This window comes from Phocoena sinus, chromosome 3 (genome assembly GCF_008692025.1).
Source record: "Phocoena sinus isolate mPhoSin1 chromosome 3, mPhoSin1.pri, whole genome shotgun sequence".
Classification (NCBI taxonomy): domain Eukaryota; kingdom Metazoa; phylum Chordata; class Mammalia; order Artiodactyla; family Phocoenidae; genus Phocoena; species Phocoena sinus.
Window position 1 is genome coordinate 111,547,100 of NC_045765.1, and position 26,619 is coordinate 111,573,718.

At 38.6% G+C, this 26,619-nt stretch overlaps 1 protein-coding gene across 4 annotated transcripts in view; it reads left to right on the forward strand.

The window, feature by feature from the left end:
* Positions 1 to 15,060, forward strand: part of AP3B1 (adaptor related protein complex 3 subunit beta 1) — a 276,626-nt gene extending 261,566 nt beyond the window's left edge. For 2 of the 4 annotated variants that reach the window (XM_032626081.1, XM_032626083.1), the window contains 2 exons: positions 2,652 to 2,790; positions 14,343 to 15,060. In XM_032626081.1, coding sequence (XP_032481972.1) covers positions 2,652 to 2,790; positions 14,343 to 14,496 — 293 coding nt within the window. In that variant the 3' untranslated portion in view covers positions 14,497 to 15,060. Of the gene's footprint in view, positions 1 to 2,651; positions 2,791 to 4,223; positions 6,010 to 13,900; positions 13,937 to 14,342 lie in introns of those variants that run through there. The other 2 variants (XM_032626082.1, XM_032626080.1) reach the window with 2 other exon arrangements.
* The last annotated feature ends 11,559 nt before the right edge of the window (positions 15,061 to 26,619 follow it).

Sequence of the window (26,619 nt, forward strand, 5' to 3'; positions counted from 1 at the left end):
TCCAGAGTATTCATATTATGAGCCTTAACCAGAAGCCATATTTTTTTCATTATTATGAGTTTTGAGCCTTGCAAAGTTAGTTCATGATCTAGCTCTGGGATGATTTCAGTACTATCAATAGGATCTCTGTTTTACTTTTAAAAATGTAATTGCGTTTCTTGAAGCAGTTTTAATTGTAAGAGACCCAAGCCAACTGCTTATTCCAAATTTCCTCCTCTTATTCATTTTCTTCTTATGAATTAAATTGGAAATCCAAAACTTACAAGAAATCTTTAAAATTTTCTTTTCTTATTTTATTTACATTTTAGCAGTTAATTACAGCTGATTAACCTAAATTAAGTGCTGTCCAGTGCCTCACCAAAATTAGGTAAATTCTAATAAAGCAACAACTTCTGTATCTGAGAATTTAAAAATATTTCTCCAGTAACTTTACCTTTATTATGCATGAGCAGGCTGTATAGTATTTGAAGTCTGTTTTTGTAGAAGAAACTTTTAATGATATCTTGGCATATTTTTCTTTCTCGTTAATTTAAGAATACCTGATATATTTTCATTTAGAAAAAATCTCTGGTTTAAGAAACCTAGAATGGCTACTTAATTTCATTATGATTTATACCTCCATCTTCTGGGTTGCTAGCTAGCAAGATGCTAATTCTTTAAATGGCCAGACATTCACTATTTTCTGGCCCTTAACCACCGCAGGCAATCATATTTGATGCCCCTTAATTAGAGCACCTTTTTTTCTTTCCAGGTTCTTTTTCCACCTCAGCAATCGAGACAATACATTTGCTTACCATGCTGCTCTCCTAAGTGTTCTTTTGCATGTAAATTAATCTTGATTCAGTTTACACTGTCATGCTGAGTGGTACAAATTGCCTATAACAATAAAACAGCATGAGTTAAAAATAAAGGGGGGTGGGAAGGCAGATTGAATGTGTGCCTTACTTGATAGCATGTTACTTTGCTTTATGCCAATACATTAGCTGGCGATAATGAATCTTCTGTTCTGAAAAGCATGGTTTAGTTGATTTTTTTTAATTTTACTTCAGCGGAGCAATACCTTGTCTCTTATAGACCAAGTTAGACAAACCATTAATGACAAGAGTGTTAAGGTTAAATATGAAGCAATGCATTCACTTCTCTGAGTGCTATCCATCGTTCCATTTACAGGAGCTTGACAAAAGTACTGGCTTTGTACAACATTTCCTTTAATTACAGGCGGAGGGAAACAGGCTTTTAACATAAACATAGTTGCATTCATTTATTCAGAAGTTGCTCTTCAATAGAGCTTAATGGAGGTTTAAATCCGAAATGAGTACACACATCTCTCAGCAGTGTTATGTCAGCAGCCACTGTGCTTTACTTAAAAGCAGTGTTTGCTTGTGTGGTTTTTAAAGCTTTTGCCTAATATTGAAGTTATACAGTCCAAGACAGAACATAGTGTCCCCGAGTTTGAAAGTGGTTAGTAAAAACTGTTCTTTGTTAAAAGCTAAGTAAGTCTTTTTACAGTGTTAGGCTTTAGTCTTCATGCTGCTAAGTCATAGGGGTTTTAAAATGTTTCTGTTGTATTTGCAATAAATAACAAAATTAAATACATAATCCTAAAGGTGGAGGGCCTTTTGAAAACATAAAATCAGCTTTTACCATTTTCATAAATTTTATAAACTATTGTACACATATCATATGTCTCAAAAGATACTCATTTTTAGTAGATACCGTTAGGAGTCAATGACTTACATCACAGATCCAGATAGATGGCATTTATTATAACTATTTTGGTTTTTTTTAACCGGGTACTTAATTTCAGTATTTGTTCCAAGAGTTTGATATGTTATTGAATTTGTCCTTTGAACATTTGTATATAAGATTCTGATATTAATGGCATGCCTTGTGTTAATTCTATATGGTTTTTGTTTATGATTTTGCTTAACTTAGTTTCTTTCTTAAATATTATTTGAAATGTCTCTGGGATTTAAGTTTTTCCAATTTACATTGTTTCCTTTGTGTTCAAATGTTTTTGCTTCAGAAATTTCAGTTGTTTCTGTCAGGAACCATAGTTACACTTACTAGGCAAATACTGTTATCACTAAGTGTAGCTTAGATACTTGTCTATGTTTTAGAACCACGTAACTGTTGGTGACTTTCAGTCACTGTTGAGATAACTTTGATCCATTATATTGAGACCATTCATTGTGTAACGCTGCTAGTTATTCCAGAAACACTTTGATTTGTTCTGAAGCAGCATTTGGTAAGAGAGATCTTTGACTGAAAAGGAGAAGGAAAAAAAAACAAACTCTTAAAAAGTAAAAACTTAATAGTTTATAAAGCCCAAATTAATTGTGTATATTTTAAAGGGAGCGAAATTGGAATTTTATCTTTGTGATTCTATGCTTTTATCAATCTTAGTATTTAAAATCAGGTTATTAAGAGTGATGTTTGCATTTTTACACATTTTTCAACACGAGGATTTAAAAAAATTTTTTAATCAGTTGCAGTTCATTTTAATTTTATGAAAATTATCTTGTAAATTACATTCTGAAGTGGTATTTGTTCTCTTAAAAAGTTTTTAAATTTTGGCTATGAATTTTAAATTGTTTAATGTAATTTTCATAAAGAAATTAGTAAAAGGGAGCCGCCTTTTGCTCTTACAGGAATGCTAACGGGAATGAATGAAACTTCTACTGTAATTATTGCTGCACCGCAGAATTTCACTTCCTCTGTGATCCTTCAGAAGGTTGTAAACGTAGCCAACGTAGGTGTAGTCCCTTCTGGCCAAGATAATATACACAGGTAGGTTCACTGACACGTGATGTGGAGATAACTTGTCTACATGTATAAATCTATACTTTTCAATTCATAATTTTCCTTGAAAATAAAAACCCCTAAACATACATGTGCCCCTCCTTTTTTATGATGATACATTTGATTGATTGGTTTGGATTAAGGCCCTCTTCCCTATTTCATACAATCCTTAGTACACAGATACGGGCTTTCCTGAAAGATACAGATAGTATACCTGCATTTTATAGTAGCTTGGTGATTTGTAAAGGTACCTTGTGTGAGATATGGCTGAGAATTTCTTATTTCACCAGATTCAGTGAATTCCAGGAAGAACTGTTTTATAAAGCAATGGATTTGGACTTTTTTACTTGAAAAGGGGGAAGTTTGGGTATAGATTTCCTTTTGACAGCAATTCCCTAAGGCTGCTTCCAGTAATAAGGAGCTGCTAGACAACCAACATGGGGCCAAATGCAGCTTCTGTTTCTTAGGCCAGGAAATATCTTCACCACCAACCATCTAAAACATGAGGTCCACGTTATTTGTCCTTAAAGGTAACAGAAAATGTGATTAGTATGTGCCTTCTTTGTATCCTTATGAATGCTAGTGGCTTGAAATGAAAGTAAAATAATTACTCCTTAAATAAACATGCAGTTGTTACTTAGTCCTCTGTGAGTTTAAAAGAATTCATTGCAAACTATCTTTAATTCCTCTGCCATTCTACTGCCAATGGCATACTTCCACCATTACATTTAGGAAATAAATTGAAAATCAAAGAGAACGCCTTCAACCCTTTAAAAATGTATTTTTAAATTAATACAGGGGCAAGAGAGGCCCCATATAAAGAGTTCTGTGGGTGATCTGGATTTTTTTAGACTCAGTTCTGCCATTATTGGGCTTTATAACTTCTCCTTATGGGCTGTAAGTACCTCATCTGTTTGGAAATTGATGGCAGGGAAAGAAGGTGATTGAAATGAAATTCTGTTATCTATGGAAGAACATTGGACTTGACATCAGAAGAGCTGAGTTCAAGTCTTTATCTGCCATTACAGAGTTGCCTAACTTCATCTAATAATCATGACAGAATGAAAACTGCATGTACTAGTCAAAAATCAAATTTGCCTTGTGCCTTTTTTTTTTTTTGCGAAGAGGAGGTCCTTAAGTAAGTTGCTCAAGAGATCTGATGCTTCCATTTCTTAATTTTTGATAAGCCCTATCTATCTCACATAGGGTGGTGATAAAATAATAAAATGGATATAAGGTCATCATATTGGTACTGCCATGCAAATATACACCTTATCTATCGGTTAGTGTTGGTCAATAGAGGAAAAAATGAACAAAAAGAAGGCTTTTAGTAAAAATTTTTGGTTCTAAGTCTTCCTTGTTTTATTTTTTTTTTTTTCCTTTGTTTCTTTCTTTTTTTTTTTTTTTTTTTTTTTTTGCAGTACGCGGGCCTCTCACTGTTGTGGCCTCTCCCGTTGCAGAGCACAGGCTCCGGACGTGCAGGTTCAGCGGCCATGGCTCACGGGCCCAGCCGCTCTGCGGCATGTGGGATCTTCCCGGACCGGGGCACAAACCCGTGTCCCCTGCATCGGCAGGCGGACTCTCAACCACTGCGCCACCAGGGAAGCCTTCCTTGTTTTGTTTTCTGCTTTAAATACTTCTTTTCACTTACTGAGTGATTTTCTTCGGCAGAAGTTGTTCTGTTTTATTTATGGATCCTTTGAATTATTGAAATTACTAAAACATCAAAATATTGTACATCAACTTTAACTTTTAGCTTATGCTGTATGAAATTTTACCTGACACATCTAGTATCCAGCAATACTTCAGTCTTATTTTAATATGTTCCTTTGTAGTAGACAAAACAACATAGGGTAACCCTTGTTTATGTTGGAACTTCTAATTAAGTTTTTGTTTTGCTTTGTATGCGGGTTTTTAACTTTTCTGAAAGCAATGACAGTGTTCCAGGTTTTTGTTTCTTAGAAGAAAATAGCCAGATTACCTTCTCAAAACCAACTGATATGAAAGCCATTTTCCTATTGGGAAAAAGACTAATAAGTGAGACACTTAGCACAGTTGTATAATTCTTATTAAAGCATAAAGTTTGCCTATAACTTGTCTTGGTGGTTTAGAACTTAATGCCTGTTCACAGGATTAAGTTACAGTCAATTCTCAATTATCCATACCAGTGCAGGGGAGACACACAACTAGGAACCATTTCTATCTGCCTTTGGAGTGCAGAGTTTGCACTTATACTTAATGGCCATGGTCCTCATACACTTCTGCAATGTGTTGACACTTTTCCAGTCCAGCCTTATCACAGTGGCCTGGTATTTGGCTCTGTAACTTGGTGGAGGAGCCGAAAGTGAATAAAATGCCTATATATAATTCTAAATAGGCTGTGCTATCTTAACTTGCCTCACAAATCTCATTGTACTTATTGAAAATGTTTTACATTTGCTTTTTTTATAGTAAGGTATGGCTATAATAATGTTTTAAATTTTAGAAGGCTTCCAATAAATACCTAGAGTTATTTGTAGTTTTCATACAGATACTGACAAAAATTACTATCCCACAAATGTAACATTTTTTGCCATTCTTTTATGCTCAGTAAGTTAAAACTGAAATAAACAGTTGGTAGTACAGTCTGTACCAATAGCTTTCTTAATTTCATTTAAAACGAAATAGCAATTACTGTTTATAATAACAAAAATTAACAGTTTACCACTTTATTGAATTGTATTAATGTTTTTGACAGTGTTCAGTAGGGGATTACCCTGTGGGATGAATGAGTTTATATATCTAAGCCTTTATATCATTTAATTGTTAGTAATAAAATTGAAATCTCTATGAGATTTTTGAATGACTTCTCTATTCTTCTGTGGTAGTTGCTTTTTTGAGTTTATGAAAAATAGGACCAAAACCATTATTTATTAATGGTAATCATTTTTAATAAAAAAACAAGCTTGAAAAGTATTTTGACCATTAGTATTTTAAGAAATTAAAATTTTCAGTACAATAAACTATTCTTGGCTGGCCTACCTATGTTCTATTTAATTTTTCAGGATCTTTCATTTCTGAGAGGACTTTTTAATTAGCATTAGAATATTCTTTCTGACCATTCAATGAATTAAGTTCCCATTGTCTAGTTTTAGGATAATTTATTCCTACTACTCTTTACAATATGAATATTTTTTACATTAAATACCAAGTTAAAAAGTATTTAACATAAGAATTAGCTAAGAAAAAGTGAATCTTCATTAATATGTAGAAGTGTTTAACAGTATAAAGTAGAAATTTTAATTGAATACGTAAGAGAAAATGGTTCCTAACACATTAGCAGCAAATACCTCCATTAAGAAAAAGTCAATTAAAGGAGCACAAGTTTTATGGAATTCAATTCAAAAGCCAGGAGCATTTTCAGCGTAGTTAACCGGTTTCAAAGATCAGTTGAGAAAGTAGAACTACTTTCAGATTATGTGACATTTAGTTTTGATTTTCTAAATGAACCATAGAATCAGAAAGCCAACCAGTATACTATTGAAAGACTTAATTTTATCTTCATTTCTGTGGTATGTACTTACTGGTTGAAAAAGCTGCTCTTTGAGAACAAAACCATCTTATTGAGATCTACAGAGTTATGGTCATTGTGCCAATCTACTGTTTTCCAAATTACAGTTACCACATGATAAGGGGTAATAGAGAAGTCAGAATCAAAAAATCATAAAAGGCATTTATTAAATATATAGCTGAACATCTTCATGTCCTATGTTAGATACTCACATATAAGAATGTGAGACACTGTGAAAGTCTTAAAACACATTATATAAAACAATATTAATAGAGTATATACAAAGGGCAGAATGAACAACAGTAAACCAGTATATGAATAGACGGAAAAGTTAAAAGGTGAAGTTTTTATGTGTTTTAGGGGAGGTTAGAGAGACTAGCATTGGAAATCCTAGGTTTATCCCGGGCCAGAATAAATTTCTTGTGTCCCTCCAAGAAAGAAATTAAGTGTTTATGAAGGAGATTTGTATTCAATAGTGTAGAAACTGAGGCACGTTTGCTTTAATTACATTGCTTGTCCTCTGATAAACTAATGAATAAAAATGACCAATATGCAGAAGCCAAAAAATCTATACCTTCAAAATCTCTATAACGTTGTTCTGTATAAAAGAACTATGTGGGGGGCTTCCCTGGTGGCGCGGTGGTTGAGAGTCCGCCTGCCGATGCAGGGGACACGGGTTCATGCCCCGGTCCTGGAGGATCCCGCGTGCCGCGGAGCGGCTGGGCCCGTGAGCCATGGCCGCTGAGCCTGTGCGTCCGGAGCCTGTGCTCCGCAGCGGGGGAGGCCGCAGCAGTGAGAGGCCCGCGTACCGCAAGATAAAAAAAAAAAAAAAAAAAAAAGAACTATGTGGGAGTTTGTGTAAAACTCAGATTCAGGACTGCTGGGGCAGGACCCAGTATTCCAGGTGGTTGCAGGTAAGTGTTCCAAAAGTTCATAGTTAATGCCAGCCACGTGGCATATTTTTTTTTCGTGGCATATTTTAAAATATCATTTTTCTGTGTTTATGTTTCTTTTTTACAGGTTAGTCATTCAGGAACATCAGTAGACAAGATGTTTGATTTAGGTTTTTCTTCTTTATATCCAGTGTGTTCCAGCCAAGAAAGTCTGTTGTTACCTAGAGTAGCACATTACAGTGGTAGCTCTGAAACAGTCTTAGACCATAAGTAAAAGTTTGCCTTTCAGCAGTCTCAACATTTTACATTTTAACCCAGTTTCAGGAATTCTGACATTCATATACTGTAGTATTGTTAAAAACAGTTGTCATACAACCTACTCATTTTTCCCTTTCGTGAACAACAAATTGACCTTATAAGGGGTGCTATTTGAGTGAAAACAGAAAGCCATGTCTCTGCCACAAATCTATTTTAGTTCTTACCTTATTCAGTAAGACCTTAGGACAGCTTTCATTAACTTGTATTCAGTACTTACGTTCTTTTTTCCCCCTGTATATCGTAATCTATGGTTTGGATTTTGTTTATCCTGTCACTTTTTTAATTTGCAAATTTTGAACATATACAACCTGTGAATAATTACAATCCTTATAGAATAAATGTTGTTTTACTGTTGTTACTTAAGTCCTTAACTATTAGAAAAATCAGGTGTTGTGAATGGAACTGTGAATCCATGGCAACCTAGTAACCAACTTTTTATCAACACATTTAAAGACAGTTTATTGTTTTAGGATTAAAATAAATTTTTTTTACTTAAAGTAGTTGTAAAGAACAACTTATTTCTAGTCCTTAAACTCATCCAGTGAATCACTGTTTTATACATGTTTATGGTTATTAATAGGGGAAATACTGGTATATACCATTGTTTCTATCCTAAAATATCTATATTGTGTAACTCCTTCATTCAATATTTTTTGAAGACCTTTGTGACAGATTTTGTTGCTGCCGGGGTTAGAAACATGAATGACATAATTACTTCTTGGTGGGAGTCTTTGATATTTTCCTTTTTTTGGTTCTTAGGTTGATCTCCCTTTGGGTTATTGTTTTTGTTTGCTAGCTGTTTTATTTCTTTTCCCCTGATAACTATGGAATATTTAAATACTGGGTAATTTTGAAGGACCATAATGGATAAGAATGACATTTGATGGCTTGGTGCCCTAATTTTATAAGCCTGATACTATAGTCACCATACTTCATCTGTCTTAAAACAAAAGTTTGTACAAACAGTTGTTAATATAAAGATGCCAGGCTTCAGTCTTTTCTATAATATGACAAATTGGAGAGAATGTCCAGTGGTTAGGACTTGGCACTTTCACTGCGGAGGGCCCGGGGTTCAATCCCTGGTCAGGGAACTAAGATCCCCACAAGCCACGTGTCACAGCCAAAAAACAAACAAACAAATAAACAGACAAAAAACAAATTGGCATCTCAAACCAGGACTAAGGTTTGTGGAACCTATTTCGTGATCAGAGTTTTTCTCACATTGGTGGTTGTCCACTAGAGGGCAGCACTGCTTTTTTATCTGACTGCTTTGATCTCTGCAGGCTCCGAGCAGCAATTCATTGAAAAGCAAATGTGGACCTCTAATTTTTACACAGAAGGCGGCGTATTTGGATATTTCAGAAATAACCAAACTGCAGTTGATTTTTGCTTTAAAACATTGTATATTTAAATTTTATTTAATTCCACTGTTTGTGAAGTAATATTCTACAATGCAACAGTTTTACAAATAGGAATATATGAATGTTTTCATGTAAAAATGAAAGAAAGGTATTCTTGATAATTTTCCTTCTGGGTTGACAATTTTATAAGGAATCAAAGAGAATGGGGTAAGAATTTATTTGTTTTACTCTCTGGTTTTCTGTTAAGTCCCATCCCACCCCACCCGCACCAAACAGACAAACCAAAAATGCTCTGGAATAACTGGAATGATTCGTATCTCCTTTGAGAAAGTGCACTTAGATTTTCTTAGCTTTCCTGTATAAAGAGAATGCATCGTTGACAAGATAGTGTAGAGAATCACTTTTTATACCAATTCTAAAGATTAGAATAGAAAATAGAGAGTCCTAAATTCTGATGGTAGCTTATTTTTTGTTTTAACTATTCTAATCAGAATGTTAAAGGAAAACACTACAATATTGCTGGCTTTTTTAAAAATAATAGGGAAAAATACATTGCTTTGGATAAATTCTCTAAACTTGAACCACATGTAAATATTTTCTTAATATTAATTCAATAGTGTAATGAGCTTAACTTCAAAATACACTTTTATAGTCAACGAAATGGGATTTTTTTACAACTTACAAATTCTCGGCCTTTTGAAAATGTTATGCTATATTAACTCAAAATTATAAGGGTTTATCATTTTAAATCCTTTGGAAAATAATACTCCAAATCAACATGCTTTGGTATTCGATGTTAGGAGGCTTATTCAAACCAGTATTTCTTACGTATAGTCATTGTGCGACTTCATTACACATTTGTCAACTTTGGACTAATTATTTTTATATAGCTAGGGCAGGGCACTGCATCTTGTGATCGTCTTTCTTACTAATAGGATTCTGTCTGCTTCAGCAGACAGTAATTGAAGGCTTCATGTACAGAGTGGGGAAAAAAAAAAGTTTTAGCCTGAGTGGGCCATTGTCACAGCTCCTGGTAACCAGTAGAACAGAAAACACAAGAAAATTGAACTCAGAATAGAAAAATCAGAAACCAGGAAGACTATCCAAGAGAAGAAAAAGCATGTCTTTGAGCTGTTGCATTAAGTGTAGCAAATAAGATTCTGCGTAAAAAAGTTTTATGTTTCTGAATACCCTGGTGATTGATGCAGCCTCTCAGATAAATATTTTTTAATTCATGTTGTTCTATCAACATTTCAGTTATTAAAACAGTTGAGTTGTAGGATTCTTTTCCTTCCAACAAAGAGCATTTAAGGTCCATAGGCATTTTCCTACAAATCTAAAAGAAGTATGGTTTAAGTGCATGAAGGAGTAAGTCCGTGCATCGTAAATAATATATTTGTTCAAATTCATTGTCGTTATTGACCTGTTCTCATAATTTTGTCAGTAGTTAAAACAAATTAACTTTTTTAGAAGAGTAGTACATACTTTGATTTAGGTTTGGCAACCACTTTATTTCATCTTTTTCTTTAAATCTTAGGAATTCTTATGGACTTCAAAGATTAAATGTCAATTGTTAGAGACAATAGACAAAAAGACATTTAACAAGATGAAATACAAATATATCCAGTTTTACCTTCTCAGTTGGTGATTAGAAACAGTGAGTGCTTGGTGGTAGAATGAAAATGAAAAATTATGAAAAATACCTAGCTGGTATCCTTTTAATAACATGGAGCCCATCTTACATAGGCAATACATCTGTAACTGTCATCCACTTATTTGTTCTCTCATCTGTGGTGTTACTCGTGTTTGAGGTTGGTTGGTCTCCCAGTCGTCCCTCCCTACATTACAGCTCCATTCAAGGTTTTGTATTTTTCATTGCTGGTGTCTCTTTTGAAGGAGTGGGGGTGGGGAATGTTTGTTTTGTTTATTTTGTTTAATCTTTAAAGGCAGAACTTTAAAACGTGTTGTGACAAAGCATCAAGTCAAGATGCTTTGAATTACAGAATATTACAAATCAGGTACACAACTTTTGAAGAGAAAAATCTTCCTTCTTAAAGTTTCTGGAACAATAATAGATTATATGCATATTAGGTAAATAAGAAAAACCTTAATTTACCTGTTGACAGATAAAAAACAAATATTTTAAGAGGGCATTTTGCATGTATTAAGAGAATGTGTGTGATCTAGAATCAGAAAGCTTGGGTTCAAATTCCTGCTCAACCATTCACTAGGTATGTGTCCCTGAGCGAGTTTCTCAACGTCTTTGGGCCTCAGTTTCCTCACCTACAAATTGATCTGACTCAGAATCAAATGAAATAATGCAAGTGAAGTACTTAGTACCCAGTGCACACAGCATTTAATAAATGATAGCTGCTATTATCATTACAGTGATCAAAAACTTCACGGGTTTTCTGGAAAAAAAATTGTCACAGTGTGATCTTAGTTTGAGGCCAAGTACAAAGGTTCTTAGGTCCGCCATTAAATTTCGTATGCAGGTATTTGACCCAAGCTGTCTTTATAATCAGTGTTTCTTACATCCCAAAGCTAGCTATTTGTTATTTACTAACTAGTACTCTTTCCATAACTATCTTTTAAATGTATGTTAAAGCATCGCCTGTTTGGAAGTTAAATGATTGATAAATTTGGGGGGGAGGGGGTGGCTTCTGCTTTCATGGACCAAAACAAACCAATTGTAATCATGCTGTGTTCCAATTAAATACATCCTTTTTGAACTGTGAAATGAGAATGTCAGAACATCTGATCTTCTGGTCTTCTGCTTTAAAACATTGCTTCTATCATTTGTGCCCATTAGAACATACAGACCTAGTTAAAAGGCAGTAGCTTTCACACCAGGTAACAGATTTTATTGCTAGGATGATTCGCTTAGCGTGTTTCCACTGCAGTGTAAGCAAATGCCTCTTATGTGCCCCTATTCTTTCCAGTATTGAGCATTTTGTGGTATTAGGATTTTTAAAACAGGTACAGGACACTAGTTTTAATCTCTGTAAACATACTGACATCAAAATTGACATTTGTCTCTGCTGAGTTTATATTATTGTAACATCAACCCTAAGTTTTAATAGAAAAGAGATAAAATGTGCCTTGGGGCTGTGCAACCCTGACAGTCAACAGTCAGTAGGAACTTTTGCGTTCCTTTTCAGACACAGTCTTCTTCTCCGTGTTCCCAAGGCACAAGTGTTAAGTAAATAAAGACTATCATTGACATAATGATAACCCTGTCAGAAATAGGGACCTCTGCTGAAATATTTGTTGAATGAAGATTTGGTGATGACCACATCTGTGGGGAAAGTTGCATAAATGGGTGAGACAGTAGAGCCACCTAGTATCTATCATCTGGTGACATGGTTTAACAGAAATACAGAAACAGGGTTCTCCTATGAAGCAGAAGAACCTCGAAAATTTGGACAAAAGAAATGCAGAAACCTGCAAGGGGTGATAGAAAAGAGAGGTCATTTCAGGGCTGGTGATCTTGTGTTCTCTCAAAGAGGCAGCTGAGTTGCCCAGCTCCTAATCTCGTGTATGGGCGTCTAAAGAGCAAATGGGTATGTATGTCCAGAGCTTTATAAAACCTCTTTAAAAACATTGGTATGATTTCTGTTCCTAAACTGGCTCTACTTATAGTTGCTTCTCTCAGTGGAAAAACTGCTCTATCGGATTCCTTACAAGTCTTCAGCATGTTTGGAGAGAGTACACAAATAAATGTCTACGAAGGTTTCTAACACACTTTGTCTACCACCCATTAGCTAACATTTTAAAACACGACTTAAAAGTGTTGATAATATTTTCATCTTAGTAAAATTAGCATATTTGTCTTGCTTTTGATGCATTATTCTAATTATTGTTGGAAAATTGATTTTCATGATTCTATTTAGGCCAAAAATGGCTTGTTAGGTCCCCACACAAAAAAAAAGAAAAGAAAAGAAAAAGAAAGAAAGAATTTAATATGTGATGAGATTTTGATGTCATTTTTTAAAAAAAACTCAAAAAAGAAATTACTTTTCATTTAAAGAGAATCTGCTTCCTGCTTAAGTGGCTAATATTTTAATTAAGTCAGGAGTGAAGTTTTTCTGAGTGTCTCCTGATAAACTCCCTCTTTTATGTTGATGGTAATTAAACAGATCCCCGAGGACGCCGTGGGCTCTGTGCAAGGCCCATGCTAATTGTCAGACATGAGACACTGACCAGTTGGTTGGCTCTTGAATAGGCCACAGCGCGCTGTCAGCGCAGCGGTCTGATTTTTATGTATTGTGAGCTGCTGTCAGGGCTAACTGGGTGCCATTGTGGCTGAAGATGTCGCGCAGATTGAGGCAGATGGCTCAGATTCAGACACGTGTCCTCCAGAAAGGGGAAAGGGGATCGGCCCTGCAGAGTGGGGTCACAGCAGGTCACAGACCTGCTCTACACTTGCTAGTGTTTTCAAAAGCCCATGCGCAGCAACTTTGTTTTTCTCCAGTCATCCCTGCAAGCAAACCCCGTCCCCCCCGCCCCCCGTCCCCTCAAAAGTGTGGAACATGCTCTACGTGGAAAATGGAGGCCTAGGAGGGGACCACCCTCTTCCCTGGGGCTCAACTGTGCAGGCAGAATGAATTAGCAGGATTGACAGAAGTTCATTGTGCCTCCAACGGCTTTGCAGTCAATTGCAGTGCTTAAAAGGCTAGTTTTGCTTTTAATTTCATGTAATTAGTAGGTTCTTCGTGTCTCGGAATTTAGTAATGGAGCCTTAGACCTCAAGTTTCCTCTTTTACATTCTAAAGCAGAAAGAAGATCTAACGTTATGAACGTTAAAAAAAATACAAGCGGAGGGAGCAGGGTGTTGCACTTGGCTCTCACGTGATTTTGTTACATGTCATCAACATTCGAGACTGAAGTTGAATATTTAACATGTCTGAATTCATTGAAACTTATGAAGAGTTTATAATGCACACAAAATTAATGTCTTGCATAATCATTTTCAGATATGAGGAATTAAAAGTTCAAGCTCTTTGAGAAAGGTACCTTTTTCTTAACATGTTTTAAAGATAAAAATAGAGTGGTTTGTTTTAAATGGTGCTATGCATGGTGAAATGTTAAATATCAAATGAATAAATGATTCCCAAATATGTAGTAATAGAGAATTATTCACACGCATCTATTGGTCAAGCCAATAAGTAAAATAGAACTCCTTTTTCTGTTCTGTTCCAAAGATACACTGAAATTACCTGCTTGTGGCAAGCATGGTGCTGGGCAGTTTATTGATTTTTCAGAAGAATGCTTGGCTTTGGGTTTTTGGCAGTAGGGAACCTGTAATAAATTATTGAGAAAAAAACGAGTTCTTTTAAACCTATTTGAATGTATGCTGTCTCCTCCTTTCCCCTCACGATAAAAGGTCTCTCTCTCATTTTTTTTTTTTTCTTCCAGGTTTGCAGCTAAAACTGTGCACAGTGGGTCATTGATGCTAGTCACGGTGGAACTGAAGGAAGGCTCTACAGCCCAGCTTATCATAAACACTGAGAAAACTGTGATTGGTTCTCTTCTGCTGCGGGAGCTGAAGCCTGTCCTGTCCCAGGGGTAACCTGCTCACATCTGGACTTCAGAATCTGGCACACAGCAAAAGTGCCTGGCATCCACTACTGCTGCCTTTCATTTATAATAATAGCCCTTCCATCTGCCAGTGGGGGAAGAATACACTCTGGACATTCTTGTCTCCTGCTTTAGAATGCTAGTGTGTATCTATCATGTATGCAGTACTTTCCCCCTTTTCGCTTTGCTAACCAAAGAACATATATTTTACTGTCAGTGATCTCAACTCCTAAATCCATGTGGCATTTTCTCTGTCCTGCTACTCCTGGCCTTCTCGGCTCCCTTCTCTTTTTCAACAATGATGGACATGAATTAGATACTTAAAGTTCATTGTAAATCATCTTCCCTCTCGCAGGAAGCAAAAATTAGCCTAGAAGTAGTATAAATGGCCTCTCAGCTTGGTGTGTGAAAATGGGATAGCATACTTTTTTAGAATTAAATTCAAAAGCAACGATTTATCTGTAAAATTTTGTTCTATGAATTTCCTGGTGTTGTAACTGGTCATCATGAAATTATCTCTGAATAATAAGATAAATAAACTAGCACCTGAATAACATTTGTCTTTGCATTTTTAATGAGAAATTGTTTATAATCCGTAAGTTCATATGCTGAGGTTTCCTTAAAATAAATATTTTGAGTGTTATATAATGCAGAGAAACAATAGGGTTTAGTTAGTGAAAGAAAAACTACTTTCAAACCAGGTAGATTTTCTACTTATGTCATAGTTAACTTCAAGAAAAAAGTTGATATGTTTAATAACAAAAATAAAAATCTTCATGTCTCTTTATGTACAATTTTGATCTCTTAGTAGAGATCTGATTACAAGGCCTATTACAACTACTGAAGAAATTCTTTGAAACTCATTGTTTCTTTACAAATCTCGATGCCCAACTTTGATGGACTGACTGATGCCTTTGGAAACTAACTAATATAAACTAACTGATAGAAATCTTAAAAACTAGTTACATGATCAACATTTTAGCACTTTGCCCTAGAGTATTTTATTGCTAACTTAGGCAAGGTACTGTTTTTATTGATTGTTCTATAATCAGAAAACTTCTTCCTAATACTTTTAAAAGTTGAAATTGTATTTATCTTTCTGATACACGCTAGTAATAGGCTCTAAGACAGTTCCCTTTGTATAGAGCCACATAATGATTTTTTGAAAGTAAAAAAGAAAGGTACATTGATTGAAACATTGTAGAACATATATAAAGAGTAAAGAAAAACAGAAAAAAACATTCTTGGAACATTCGGACTGTAAAAAATTATTTAGATTTTTAAGTTTGTGAGCTGGAGAGAGCAAACAAGCTTGTTAAAATGTCCTGCTCCTGAAATGCAGCAGTTACTCTGCGGGAGGTATTACTGAGGCAGGCACACGTTCTCCTTCACTCTGGAGAAACGTATACTGGGATAGTACTCACGCCAAGAAGCACCTCTGTAATTGCAGCCCTTTGGCATTTCGATTATTAACCCTATTTCTTAGGGCTTTACAACTTCGGATTTTTAAGTCAATAGCTTTTTGAAACACTAAAGAATTTGACAGGCTAAATACTTAATTTCTGAAGAACGTATTTGGACTTACTGTCATCAAAGCAGAGGGGAAAATGCATATTGTGATGTAGAGATTTTTATTTTCCTTAAATTGGGGCACTCATCTTTAAAAATAGATCACGCATTTGTCTGTTTTTTAAAGCTAAGAAAATTTCAGTAGGATTTTACCTTTAAATAAGATAGTAATTTTGACTGCTAAGTTTTAGATTTAAAATGTGTATTAGATTAATATGTTGTGGTATGCTAACAGTTGAAACCACTTGAATATCAGTAGCTTATTATCATTAAAACATTTTTTCCCATAAGTGAAATTAGAGAAATAACCACAGTCCCAAGTTTAAGGTTTAGGGTTTTTTTGTTGTTTTTTACCTTTCTTTGGTACAGTGATTCAGAGTTCCTGGCCTCATGTTTTCCTTTAACATTATCAGAATCCATGATTATCTTTTAAATTGTTCCATTGAGTCAGGTTAGTCAATGTTGCATTCTTAATTCCAGCCATAGGTTTTCATTTTAATGCCCACTTAATGGGACATTATATGTACACCAATCTTGAAGAACGGCTCTCATAGTATATTTCAGACAGCCTCATTTTTGGCATCACAATACATCTGCTTTATTATAAGAAAAGGAGAATGTTTTTATTCTGAAAAGACTATAATAATGAACTGATCAAATTAAAAGACTGGATACTTGCCCTTCCCAATAACTATTTGCAAACATTTGAATAACTTTATAGTAAGCTTATGAAAAGTTTGCCCTTGTAACTTGTGTTTCTGTGGTTAAAATTTTAAATGTTGGGACTTCCCTGGTGGCCCAGTTGTTAAGAATCCACCTGCCAACGCAGGGGACACGGGTTCGAGCCCTGGTCTGGGAAGATCCCACATGCTGCGGAGCAGCTAAGCCCGTGCACCACAACTACTGAAGCCCACGTGCTCTAGGGCCCACATGCTGCAACTACTGAGCCCCCATGCTGCAACTGCTGAAGCCCGCACGCCTAGAGCCCGTACTCCGCAACAAGAGAAGCCACCGCAAGGAGAAGCCCTGCGCCCCGCAACGAAAAGTAGCCCCCGCTCGCTGCAACCAGAGAAAGCCTGCGCCCAGCAACAAGACCCAACTCAGCCAAAAGTAAATAAAATTTTTTTAAAAGATATTTTTTAAAAATTGTTACTGTTAACATTAGAGAAGACAAGAATCCAGAATGCCAAATAACATAAAGGGAGGCTTGAAAAAAAGTTGGAACAGCTAAAGGAAAACCTAAGATCTTTCACCTTCTTTGTTCCCTCTCTGTAATCTCTCTGACCTTATAGAAAACTTTGTTTAAAGGTGGAAAACTCTTTCGCATAATGGGAGGGGAGGAAAAAAAAAGCCCTATGTTATAACACAAAATTAACAGAGCCTTACTGTTACCTTTCTATTTTAAGACCCCGTCCACCGCGGAGCATGACAAACTGCAGTAACCCTTGCCAGGGATGTGGGAAAACAGAAGATGTGCTCTGTCCCCCAAGAAACCTATAGTCCAGTTGGCCATAAATGAAGAAATGGCAGTGTGGACTTGGCTAAGTTAGTGAGCCCTAGTTTGTAAACAAATCTCGCTTACGTACTAATACAGGCTCAACTCCTCCCCGACCCCTACTCGCTCCAGGTGCCGAGTGAGCCCCAGAGGCCTGCTGAGCCCATGTCCTCATCTCTCCTCTCCCAGATGACCCCACCAGACAGGGTGCACACTTTGTTCCTCCATCAACAGGAGGTCAGTTAACTGAAAGACAATTACTTTCCCACCATGTGCTCCCTGCTTATTTTTTTTAAATCTTTGTCCTTCCCACCTACCTTCCAACTTGGCCAGTTACCTCAGGAAGTTTTCATGATCACTTCCACTCTCTTCTCAAGATTTCAGAGAAACAAAAAAATCAAGTTTGTGATAGTGTTGTTGTCTTAGATGAATGGAAATTGTGTTTAATAGGAAAATATGCCCTTTGATGGACCAGAAGATTCTTTTCTGAGTCTTAACAGACTCTACCTCCTTTCTTTATATGACTTCCCAACAAATAGCATCTGATACAATTAAATGAGTGCTTTACTCTCCTCCTATTTTGGTAACATTACTCTTTGGTTTTTTCCACCACTTTTCAACTGTTATGAGTAAGCAGAATTTTAAGATCTGACCTGGAAAGGTGACCACTGTATGTAATTGTTTTTTGTAAATAATGTGCAGAATGTTTAAAATCTAAAACGTGTTGGAGTCCACATGATCACTTGACCAAGAAACTTGGGACACCACTGTTTGGAAGCTGAAATGGTTTCCGGGAAAGATTGTAAAGCAGTGGCAGGACTGTCAAATTGCCACCAGTAAGAGCTATTGGGTTTAGGGGAAGAAGGGATCCCTGGGCTAGAGGGATCTGAGAAGGCTTGACTAAGGCAATGAAGCTAGCTCTTAAAAGTGGGGCAGCATTTAGAAAAGTGTTTCCAGGAGTGAGAGAAGGGAGAATACGTTGTTCTCAGCTGAGGCTGTATCTTAGAATCTTTTAAAATACCTTTGTACAGAAAGCAGCATTGGCCACAACACACCAAGAAGTGATGTGTCCCCTTCCTTTCCTTGCCCTCATTTCTCCTCTTGCCCCTGTCACAAAGTCTCTCTCTCCTGGAGCCACTCCTCAAGCCTCCACCTCAGTGGTCTGCAGCAGTATAAAGAAGAAATGAAGGACCGAGATGTTAGGGATGGGGCTATGCTGAGCTTGTGAACCGCACAGAGGCAGGAAGAAAGGTAGGAACCATCGAGCTAGAGATCAGCAGAAACAGGCTTTGTTGGTTGGTTGTAGTCTCCTGCTTGTAGGTCAGTTTTAGATATTTCTTTGGGGATTGTTTCCTGTGCCATTGCAGGTTCCAAAATGAGTCTTTTCAGACTTAAATGTAGCTAAAGAATATTAAGTTCCATTGGTATCTCTTTCCTGGTTAAGTGATTTTGAGTTGAAGTGATGCTAAAATTCCTAATCTCCCCTCATGTTTGTCTTTCTCTGGAGCCCGTTTTATGTACATAGTCACATGAACATGTAATTCCTAGCTGGTTCATTATGCACGCTAAAGAACCCAAACCCTCAACTCAAATGGGGACTTATTACAATGGACTAAACCTGTCTTCAGTGACATTCTGAGACACTGGTTTCTCATTTACAACCTAGAGGGCCAGAGATCAGGCTTAAATGTAGAAGAATCTTAATTCTGAGACCTAGAGATGTTTAGAAAACCTAACCAGTAGATAATTCTGGGCTCATTCATGTCAGAGGAGACCGACATGAATACAGACCGCGCATGCTACGGAGGTGCTTAGAACCGGGAAGCCTCACCTTGCCCACCCTTCTCATTAACTGGCGGGGGTGGGGTAGTGGGTACCAAGGGGAAGGAATCAGAATACGGGAGGGAGGGAGGGAGGGAAGGGAGATCAGCTCTCTCAACCTGTACCCCAACCAAGATTCTGATTCTTTTTTCCCCTCTAGAAGAGCATCTTCTTCTCAAACCATGTAAGAACGAACTTTTTTTTTTTAATCAATAGGATGTGAATGAGGACTCTTGCTTCACGGTAGGGTCAACCATCTCTATGGGTAACAGTGAGGAATTGTTAAGACCATGACCTACAAAAAGAAAAAGGTTAAATTCTGCCTTTGCAAGGTAGTTAAGATAGGTTGTAAGTAGGTGGGCCCCTCACCTAAACGTAAACCCCTCTTTCTAAAGAGTTCACCATTATATGCTTATTCCCTTTTGTAATAAACTTAGGGTAAGGTGTGAGCTCAAACATGCTGCCAAGGGAAGACTAATACAGAAGTTTGGGGGAAAAAAAAAAACAAGCATCCTCCCAACGGAAGGTTTGCTTTTTTGAGCCTTCAAAAATGAAGCCGCCGTAAGAGGGCCTCTTACTGGCGTCACACCAAAGTCACCATCACCAAGGGTGCTCTCTCCTGGACCCCAGAGCCTCCATGTTGCTCGGGTCTCATCAAAACCGTAGAGCCTAAATAAAAATATTTTGTTAAAAAAAGTCATGGGCAGCTCTGTTTTCTAATTGAAAGTAATTATGATTTCTGTGCTGTGGTGTAATTGCCTAAAAAAATGTTATTTGATGATTAAGATTCTGGAGTGAATTGTGTTCTTTGGGCTCTTGTACGGGTCCTCCATCAGGGACTTGGTTTCAGCGGTGTACAGCTGCTGGAGTTGATTTACTGTGCTGCAGCTGTGGCTGGTCATAAATAAATCCTCTTATATAGTTGTTATGAACACCTGTTAGATCATCTGTCAGCAAAGCGCCGTTCACATTTATCATGGTGCGGTAGTTATTTTACCTCAATCCATTTCCAACTGACTCAGCCTCCATAGCTGGATTACCATTACCACACCATAATCGCTCGCTCCTACTCATGTTACAACTTGCAGATAAAAGATTTCACTACTTGGCCAAATTTCATAAATAAAGGAGCAGTTCGGTGCAGTAAAAGTTTATTTTTGTCATCATTTGTCACCCCATTATTCTATAAATCAAATGGAATAGCGCTATTGCCAGCTCAGGCGTTGCTGTCAGCCTTAGGCATGGAAATGGTCCGTTTCTTCCTTTTAGATGAGATGACATGTCTTTCAGACTTAACTGGCTTATGGCTTTGTTTCACCCATTTTATTTTATTACCCCTCCAGAAAAGCCCTGGGGAACAGAAAGACTTAAGGAGTGAAATGGAAACAGAAAACACAGCCTAGCACTCTGCTTAGCTCAGTGATCTGTGTTCCCCCATCCCGTCACTAGGAACTTGACCCACACACCAAGTCCTTGGCTGAGGATGCTTTTCATAAACTTCTGAGGGATTATAGTTTCTATTTAGGAAAGGCTATTACAACGTGGAGTTACAGATATTGAAATACCTGATATATGTCTCCAGAGACCCTCTCGATTTAACAGGCTTTATGCAAAGAAAAGACGAACTGGTTTCTTTGCTAAGATGCATTTTAATGGCTCTGAGGCTTTGAAAGGGAATGGTCACCCCGGAGAATGTCTTACCCCTGAAGGCTTGTCAGCTGAGGAGCTTTGGAGGAAGTCAAGATTTATTAACAAGTTGTGAACTCTGTCTCTGGCAAAAGTCAGAGGAAGGCAATGTCCCTTGGTTAAAAGGAAGAGAACAGAAAAAGCGGAAGGGATGGGGTAATAGAAAAGGGTTTATAGTTGATATTATACTTCCGAGTTGGTTCTAATTCAAGTTACATTCTTCATAGTCATTAGGTAGCTCATAAATTCAATAAAGTGTTTTACTGTTACTATAAAAATGACAGGAGGGGGGTTTTATGTTGTAAGTTTCGTTAGTTGCTCTTCCTGTTTTATGTTGAAGTTCTCTGGCGGTTATGTCATTAAACTCCTTGGAGTCTGAAGGGCTCAGGCCCCTCCATTTCTTGCCTGTGTGCACTTGGCCCTGTCAGCCCAGGCTGGCCGGACCACTAGACGCTTAGAGCCAGCTGGCCATGGTGCCAAGAGGGCAGGGCTGTTTGTATCTGTTATTTCACGAGAAGCAGCTTCAGTCTATGAAGATGTGTGGCACTGCTCGAGGGGTTCTTTAAAATTCTGAAGAAAGAGTCCTTTTCATCGGCAGGAGGAGGACTTGCTGGATGGCGTGTCAGTAGCTCCAGGCTCTGTGGACCCAGGAACTGTTCCCTGCATTAAGATTGGTCGTGGCATCGACACTTGACTAACTTAACCTTCACATAGCTCTAAGTCCTTGGTAAAGTCGCAAGCAAATTTAGAGTTGAAATCTTACAGGGTTTTTTGGAAAGGAAACTCCACTCTCTTTTGGCTGTGTTCTTTGATTCCAGAAGAAAGCAAAGGGCATTTCTGCTCTAGGAAACTTTGCTTTCTCCAGATGTTTGTTTTGAACAGAACATCCACATGGAAACAGCAACGACTAATTCTCTGGCCAGAGCGCATCAAGGCCTTAATCTAAAGCCTCCCATCCATCCAGCTGTCTGGCATTTGCTATTATAGGGCACCAACAGAGAAATGAGTCTGTGGCTTTATCACTGCACCCTGGGTGACAACTTGATTTTCTGCTTTCACCGCAGGCAGCAGCAGCCCAACATGATGGGGCTGTTAATTTGTGCATTTCATGGTGTCTGTCAGGGGGGCTGGGAGAGGAGGGTTTCAGGGGGAAGGGAATGGAGCATGTCCCAGCCGCGGAAGCACCTGTCTGCATTGACGGCACAGAGCACTTCTTATTACTGTGTAGGTCTCTAAATGCAGCCTGGGGATGACAGCCTGGCATCCCAGCACCCACACACTGTGACAGGCGCCGGCAGCCGGTCCCATTGTTTGCCCTTGATGAGCATGTCATTAATGGAAATGGAAGAAAGTGAGGGCCACATCAGTATTCAAATAGCCTCTATTCTCTCTGCCATTCACCCGGCTGGCTCAGCCTGCTGCAGATTTCGTTCTGCAAGCCCCTCTTAGACTTTTCTAAAAAACAGATTTATTCGCAACGCATACAAATCCTTTCCATGTTGTTACTGGTTTCTTCCAGTCCTGTGTTTGCATCCACCTCTTTAGGCTGGATTTAGCTAGATCAAAGGAGATTGGGGTTCTTGTGCGTCGCAAAGGTCAAATTAGCAAGTGCCTGCTGTTTGCAGCCCAGAAAGATGCATGCTGTCGCTCTCAGAGCCTATTTCCTGTGCCTCCTGATTCCTGCACGTTCTCTGGGGAGACAGTGGCTGCTCTGGCCACCACTCTCAGAAACACCTGATAAAGCTTGTGGCACTGAAGTAGAGAACCTGACTTCTCCGAGAGTGGCTGGCATGGAAAACAACACTCCTCTTTCTCAAGCTTAGTAAATTAAAGAGAAGTTAAGGAAACTGACTAATAGTCACTTGCTGGAAAGAACTGTGTACCGCGCATGAGTATTTACGGCCAAGTGGAGAGTGACTGGATCCTAAATACGTGTTTCCCTCCCTCAGACCCTGTGTTGGTCTGTTTGCTTGATGACGTAATTAGTGCTCAGAGGGAGGATATTGACGCTGCTGCCAGCAGCCATTTCTCTTCTGTACGTTTCTCACCTGCTCCTGTTGCCCACTTGGCTTTCACATTACCTAGTTGTGCACACACACACTCTTACACACATATTCACACACATACCTCGCACACACTCCCAAGAGCCCCCTCTCCCAGTATGAGTCCAAATCCTTATCCCTCACCTCCACCCCCAAATACACTACCTAGTCCTATGTTTGCAAGACTCACGTCTTCTACGTTCAGATGGAATGTTCCTAGATGAAGGCAGCAATGAAAGACCACTTCTAATTTCTCTCTGACCTTTTAGTAAGGAAAGGTTAGAAGAACTGCTTGCTGTGCATTTCCCTGGCAGTGTCCCTTATCTGGTATTAATCTGTCAGTGACTCGGGCCCTAAGACACCACCCATCTTCTAAACCGGCCTGGGTGGAGGCTGCGCCACTGCTGGATGCCTGGAGATGGAGCTCAGGGCTAATACCTCAGTAGTGCAGCGTTCTCTTCTCACCCCAGCCAGAGATGAACAGGGTAGCTCTCACTTTACTAAGCTATTTTTTCCCTGAAACACAGAAACTCTTTGAGAGAAGGAGCCGTGTCTTTCTGTCCCTAGGAGAGGCGCCATGCTATGGTCTGGCACATGGTGGACATCCACGGAGTTGTTCCTATCCGTGGTGTCTTGGTCCCTCTGTGGACTTGGGCGATCCGAGAACAGATTTTCTCAGGTGTTTATCTGACAGCCTACAAAGCCCCCCAACCCTTCACCAATAGAAGCCCAGAGAGGTGATAATGGTTTAAAAAGCCAGGTGGTAAATTGGGCTTTCTCTACTCACTTGCTTTGGAGCTGAGGGACTCCACCGAGGGCAATTTAAAAGGAACAGAAACAGGCTGAGAACAAAAATCCCAGTGCTTTAGCCTTAGTGTCAGAGTGATGGAAAATAATTTTCACGTTTGATTAATTATTAAGAGATCTGTTTAATAAAATATTGAGAGAGCATTTTGTCTCTCCACAATCGTTAGTATGACCCCAGACCCCTATTTTGGAGGTGAACAAAAAGCTATTGAGGTATAACAATAAATTTTGTCCCCAAGGGTTTTTGCAGAAGTGGCCACAGGGCCATCCTGACAGATTTAAGGCAGGAATCCCACAGCTGACACTGAAATGTGTCAAATCCAGTGGCTTCCGTTGGCAGGTCGCACCCGCCAGCCTCACCCAGACATGTGAATAAAGCAAAACCATTGACCTAGAAAGAAACTGTGCATCTGTAGGGGCTTTTCCTTTTTGTGTTACTTTTTAAGAAAATTATCTCTAAGACATAGGTTCAAGCGTTTAGCAGTCTTGAGAGCTACTTATTTCAAATGCAGCAGGTCATCAAGGACTTCTATTCTTTTATGAATAAATTATTTTCAAAACCCCACAATTTCTCTGCCCATGACTATATTTTATTGGCATTTAAATAGGAATATCTAGGTCTTACGAAGAAATATCCTATACGAAGGAATCAGGTTTCTTGTTTTTCTCCAGAAAAAATAAAAATGTAGTATTATCTGTAAGACTTGTATGTAGAGTCTCTTTTATTCAATCTCGGGCATTCAAACTAATTTAAAGGTAGCCTCATTTAGTTTTGTGAATATACATATTAATTAAAAAGCACTTGAATAAACATTTCAAAGACTGGATTTTTTACGCACTTGGATTTGCCAGTTATTTTCAACTCTTTCTTATGCTCTACAGACGTGGCAGCAAGAAGCAATCAAAATCAGGCACGGAGATGTTCAGGCTGAGGTTACTCCAAGGTCCCGCCACACACTCTAGCTACTTCTGCATTTGCAAGGTGCGCATCTTTTCCCTTCGGGTGGGTGTTCCTCTGGTGAAGGCAGCAGTGAAAGACCACTTCTGATTCCTTTCTGACCTTTTAGGGAGAAAGGACAAGTCCTCCCTGGTGTGGACCCCAGGCCCTGGGCAATCTGGAATTTGCAGGCTGTACCCTATGGGCCAGACTGGAGTTGCCAGCATCTGCCTCCTGAAAGGCCTGTGCCAGCGCCAACAAAGCCTGCAGCTGCATTTCCAAAACTTCCACCATTGCCCACCTACTTTGAAGATAGATCCATCAAACTCTCTGGAAGGAATTCCAGAGCTTTTTGTCTGCAAATATTTTCACTCTCCCAGCAGCAGCCACTCTCGCCAATGGAAAGCATAGCATGAAAAACATGTTGCAGGAATGGGGAGAGGTGGGGGGCCCGGGGGGGGGGGCGGTGAACAATTTGATCTTTCAGTGACTAACCTCCCCGACTTTCACCCCAGATGGAGGACGGTGTGATACAGGGAGGTCTTGTGGCCCCAGCCCCTAACACCATTCCTTATGGCCACGTAGTGATCTACTTCAGACCAAAACAAGCACATAGGTCAGGCTCTCTTTGGACCCCGAGAAAGGATGATTTACAAGAAGATCCAGAAGTGAACAGGGAGAAAATATTAAAACCTATATTCATCTTTATTACTGACCTCATGCTTCTTCCATTTTCTGTATTAGTTTTATAAATGCCCTGAGTATACTGGAACAGGACAGTAATACCTATACATGTACAGTAATAGATATAATTAATGTCCCATGTATAAATGAGTAATATAAGTAGTAATACATGTGTATAATATAATACACAGTCAGCAATACATGTAGGCAATTTACAAATAAATGTACACACTGGAGCCAGCTCAATCCAAACCGCCCGGAGCCCGCAGGACCGCCCTGCGCTGCTAAGATTCTGGGCCTCACCCAGCCTTCTGAGCACCCGCTTCTTTTCTCCACGGCTGTGGCTTGGGAAGAGTGGGCAGCGAGGCCTCTCAAGGCGCCAGGAAGTTATTTCTACTTCCCAGACAGTCAGGAGACTCATCTCGGCCTCTCCCAACCCCACCCTTTCTTCCTCGGGGCGCGTTGAGAGAAGCACACTCGGTGTTCAGCCAGCTTAACGAAGCCTCGCGAGGAGGAGGGACTTCCCTCCCACCCCACCCCGGGAGCAGGCGCGCCGCGCAGGGACTAATCACAGCCCACTTGCGGGAAGCTGGGGGGCAGAGCGCAGGAGCGGTGCGGGCTCGAACGAGGGAGGAAGGAGGGGCCGTGCAGAGGTGGGATGGCATCTGGGTCCATCTCATTAGGAGTGAGGAATGACTTGCGATTCACAAAAGGTCACTGCCTACTGAGGTAGATAAATTACCTATAAGCCTTCAGCAGAGTTGGAGTATCTATTTGGTAAGGAAGTTCTCATTAAATCAAAGATTTTACGGCTTCTATTTTGTTGCATAGGAAAAGGGAAATAATTAGTAATTGACAAAATAAGTGCAGGGAATAAAAAAGTGTAATGTTATTCTAATAGGCCTTGTCTTGGTCTTTAACTTTTCACTTGCAAGCAGCATTATTTTTTAACTCAGATGTATAAAAATCATCCACACTGAGAAAGTGGAACCAATTGCAGTTAAACAATTGAGGGGAGTACTAACCAATAATAGAATAGGCTTTAAAATGCCATAAATATTGTTCCTTTTTATT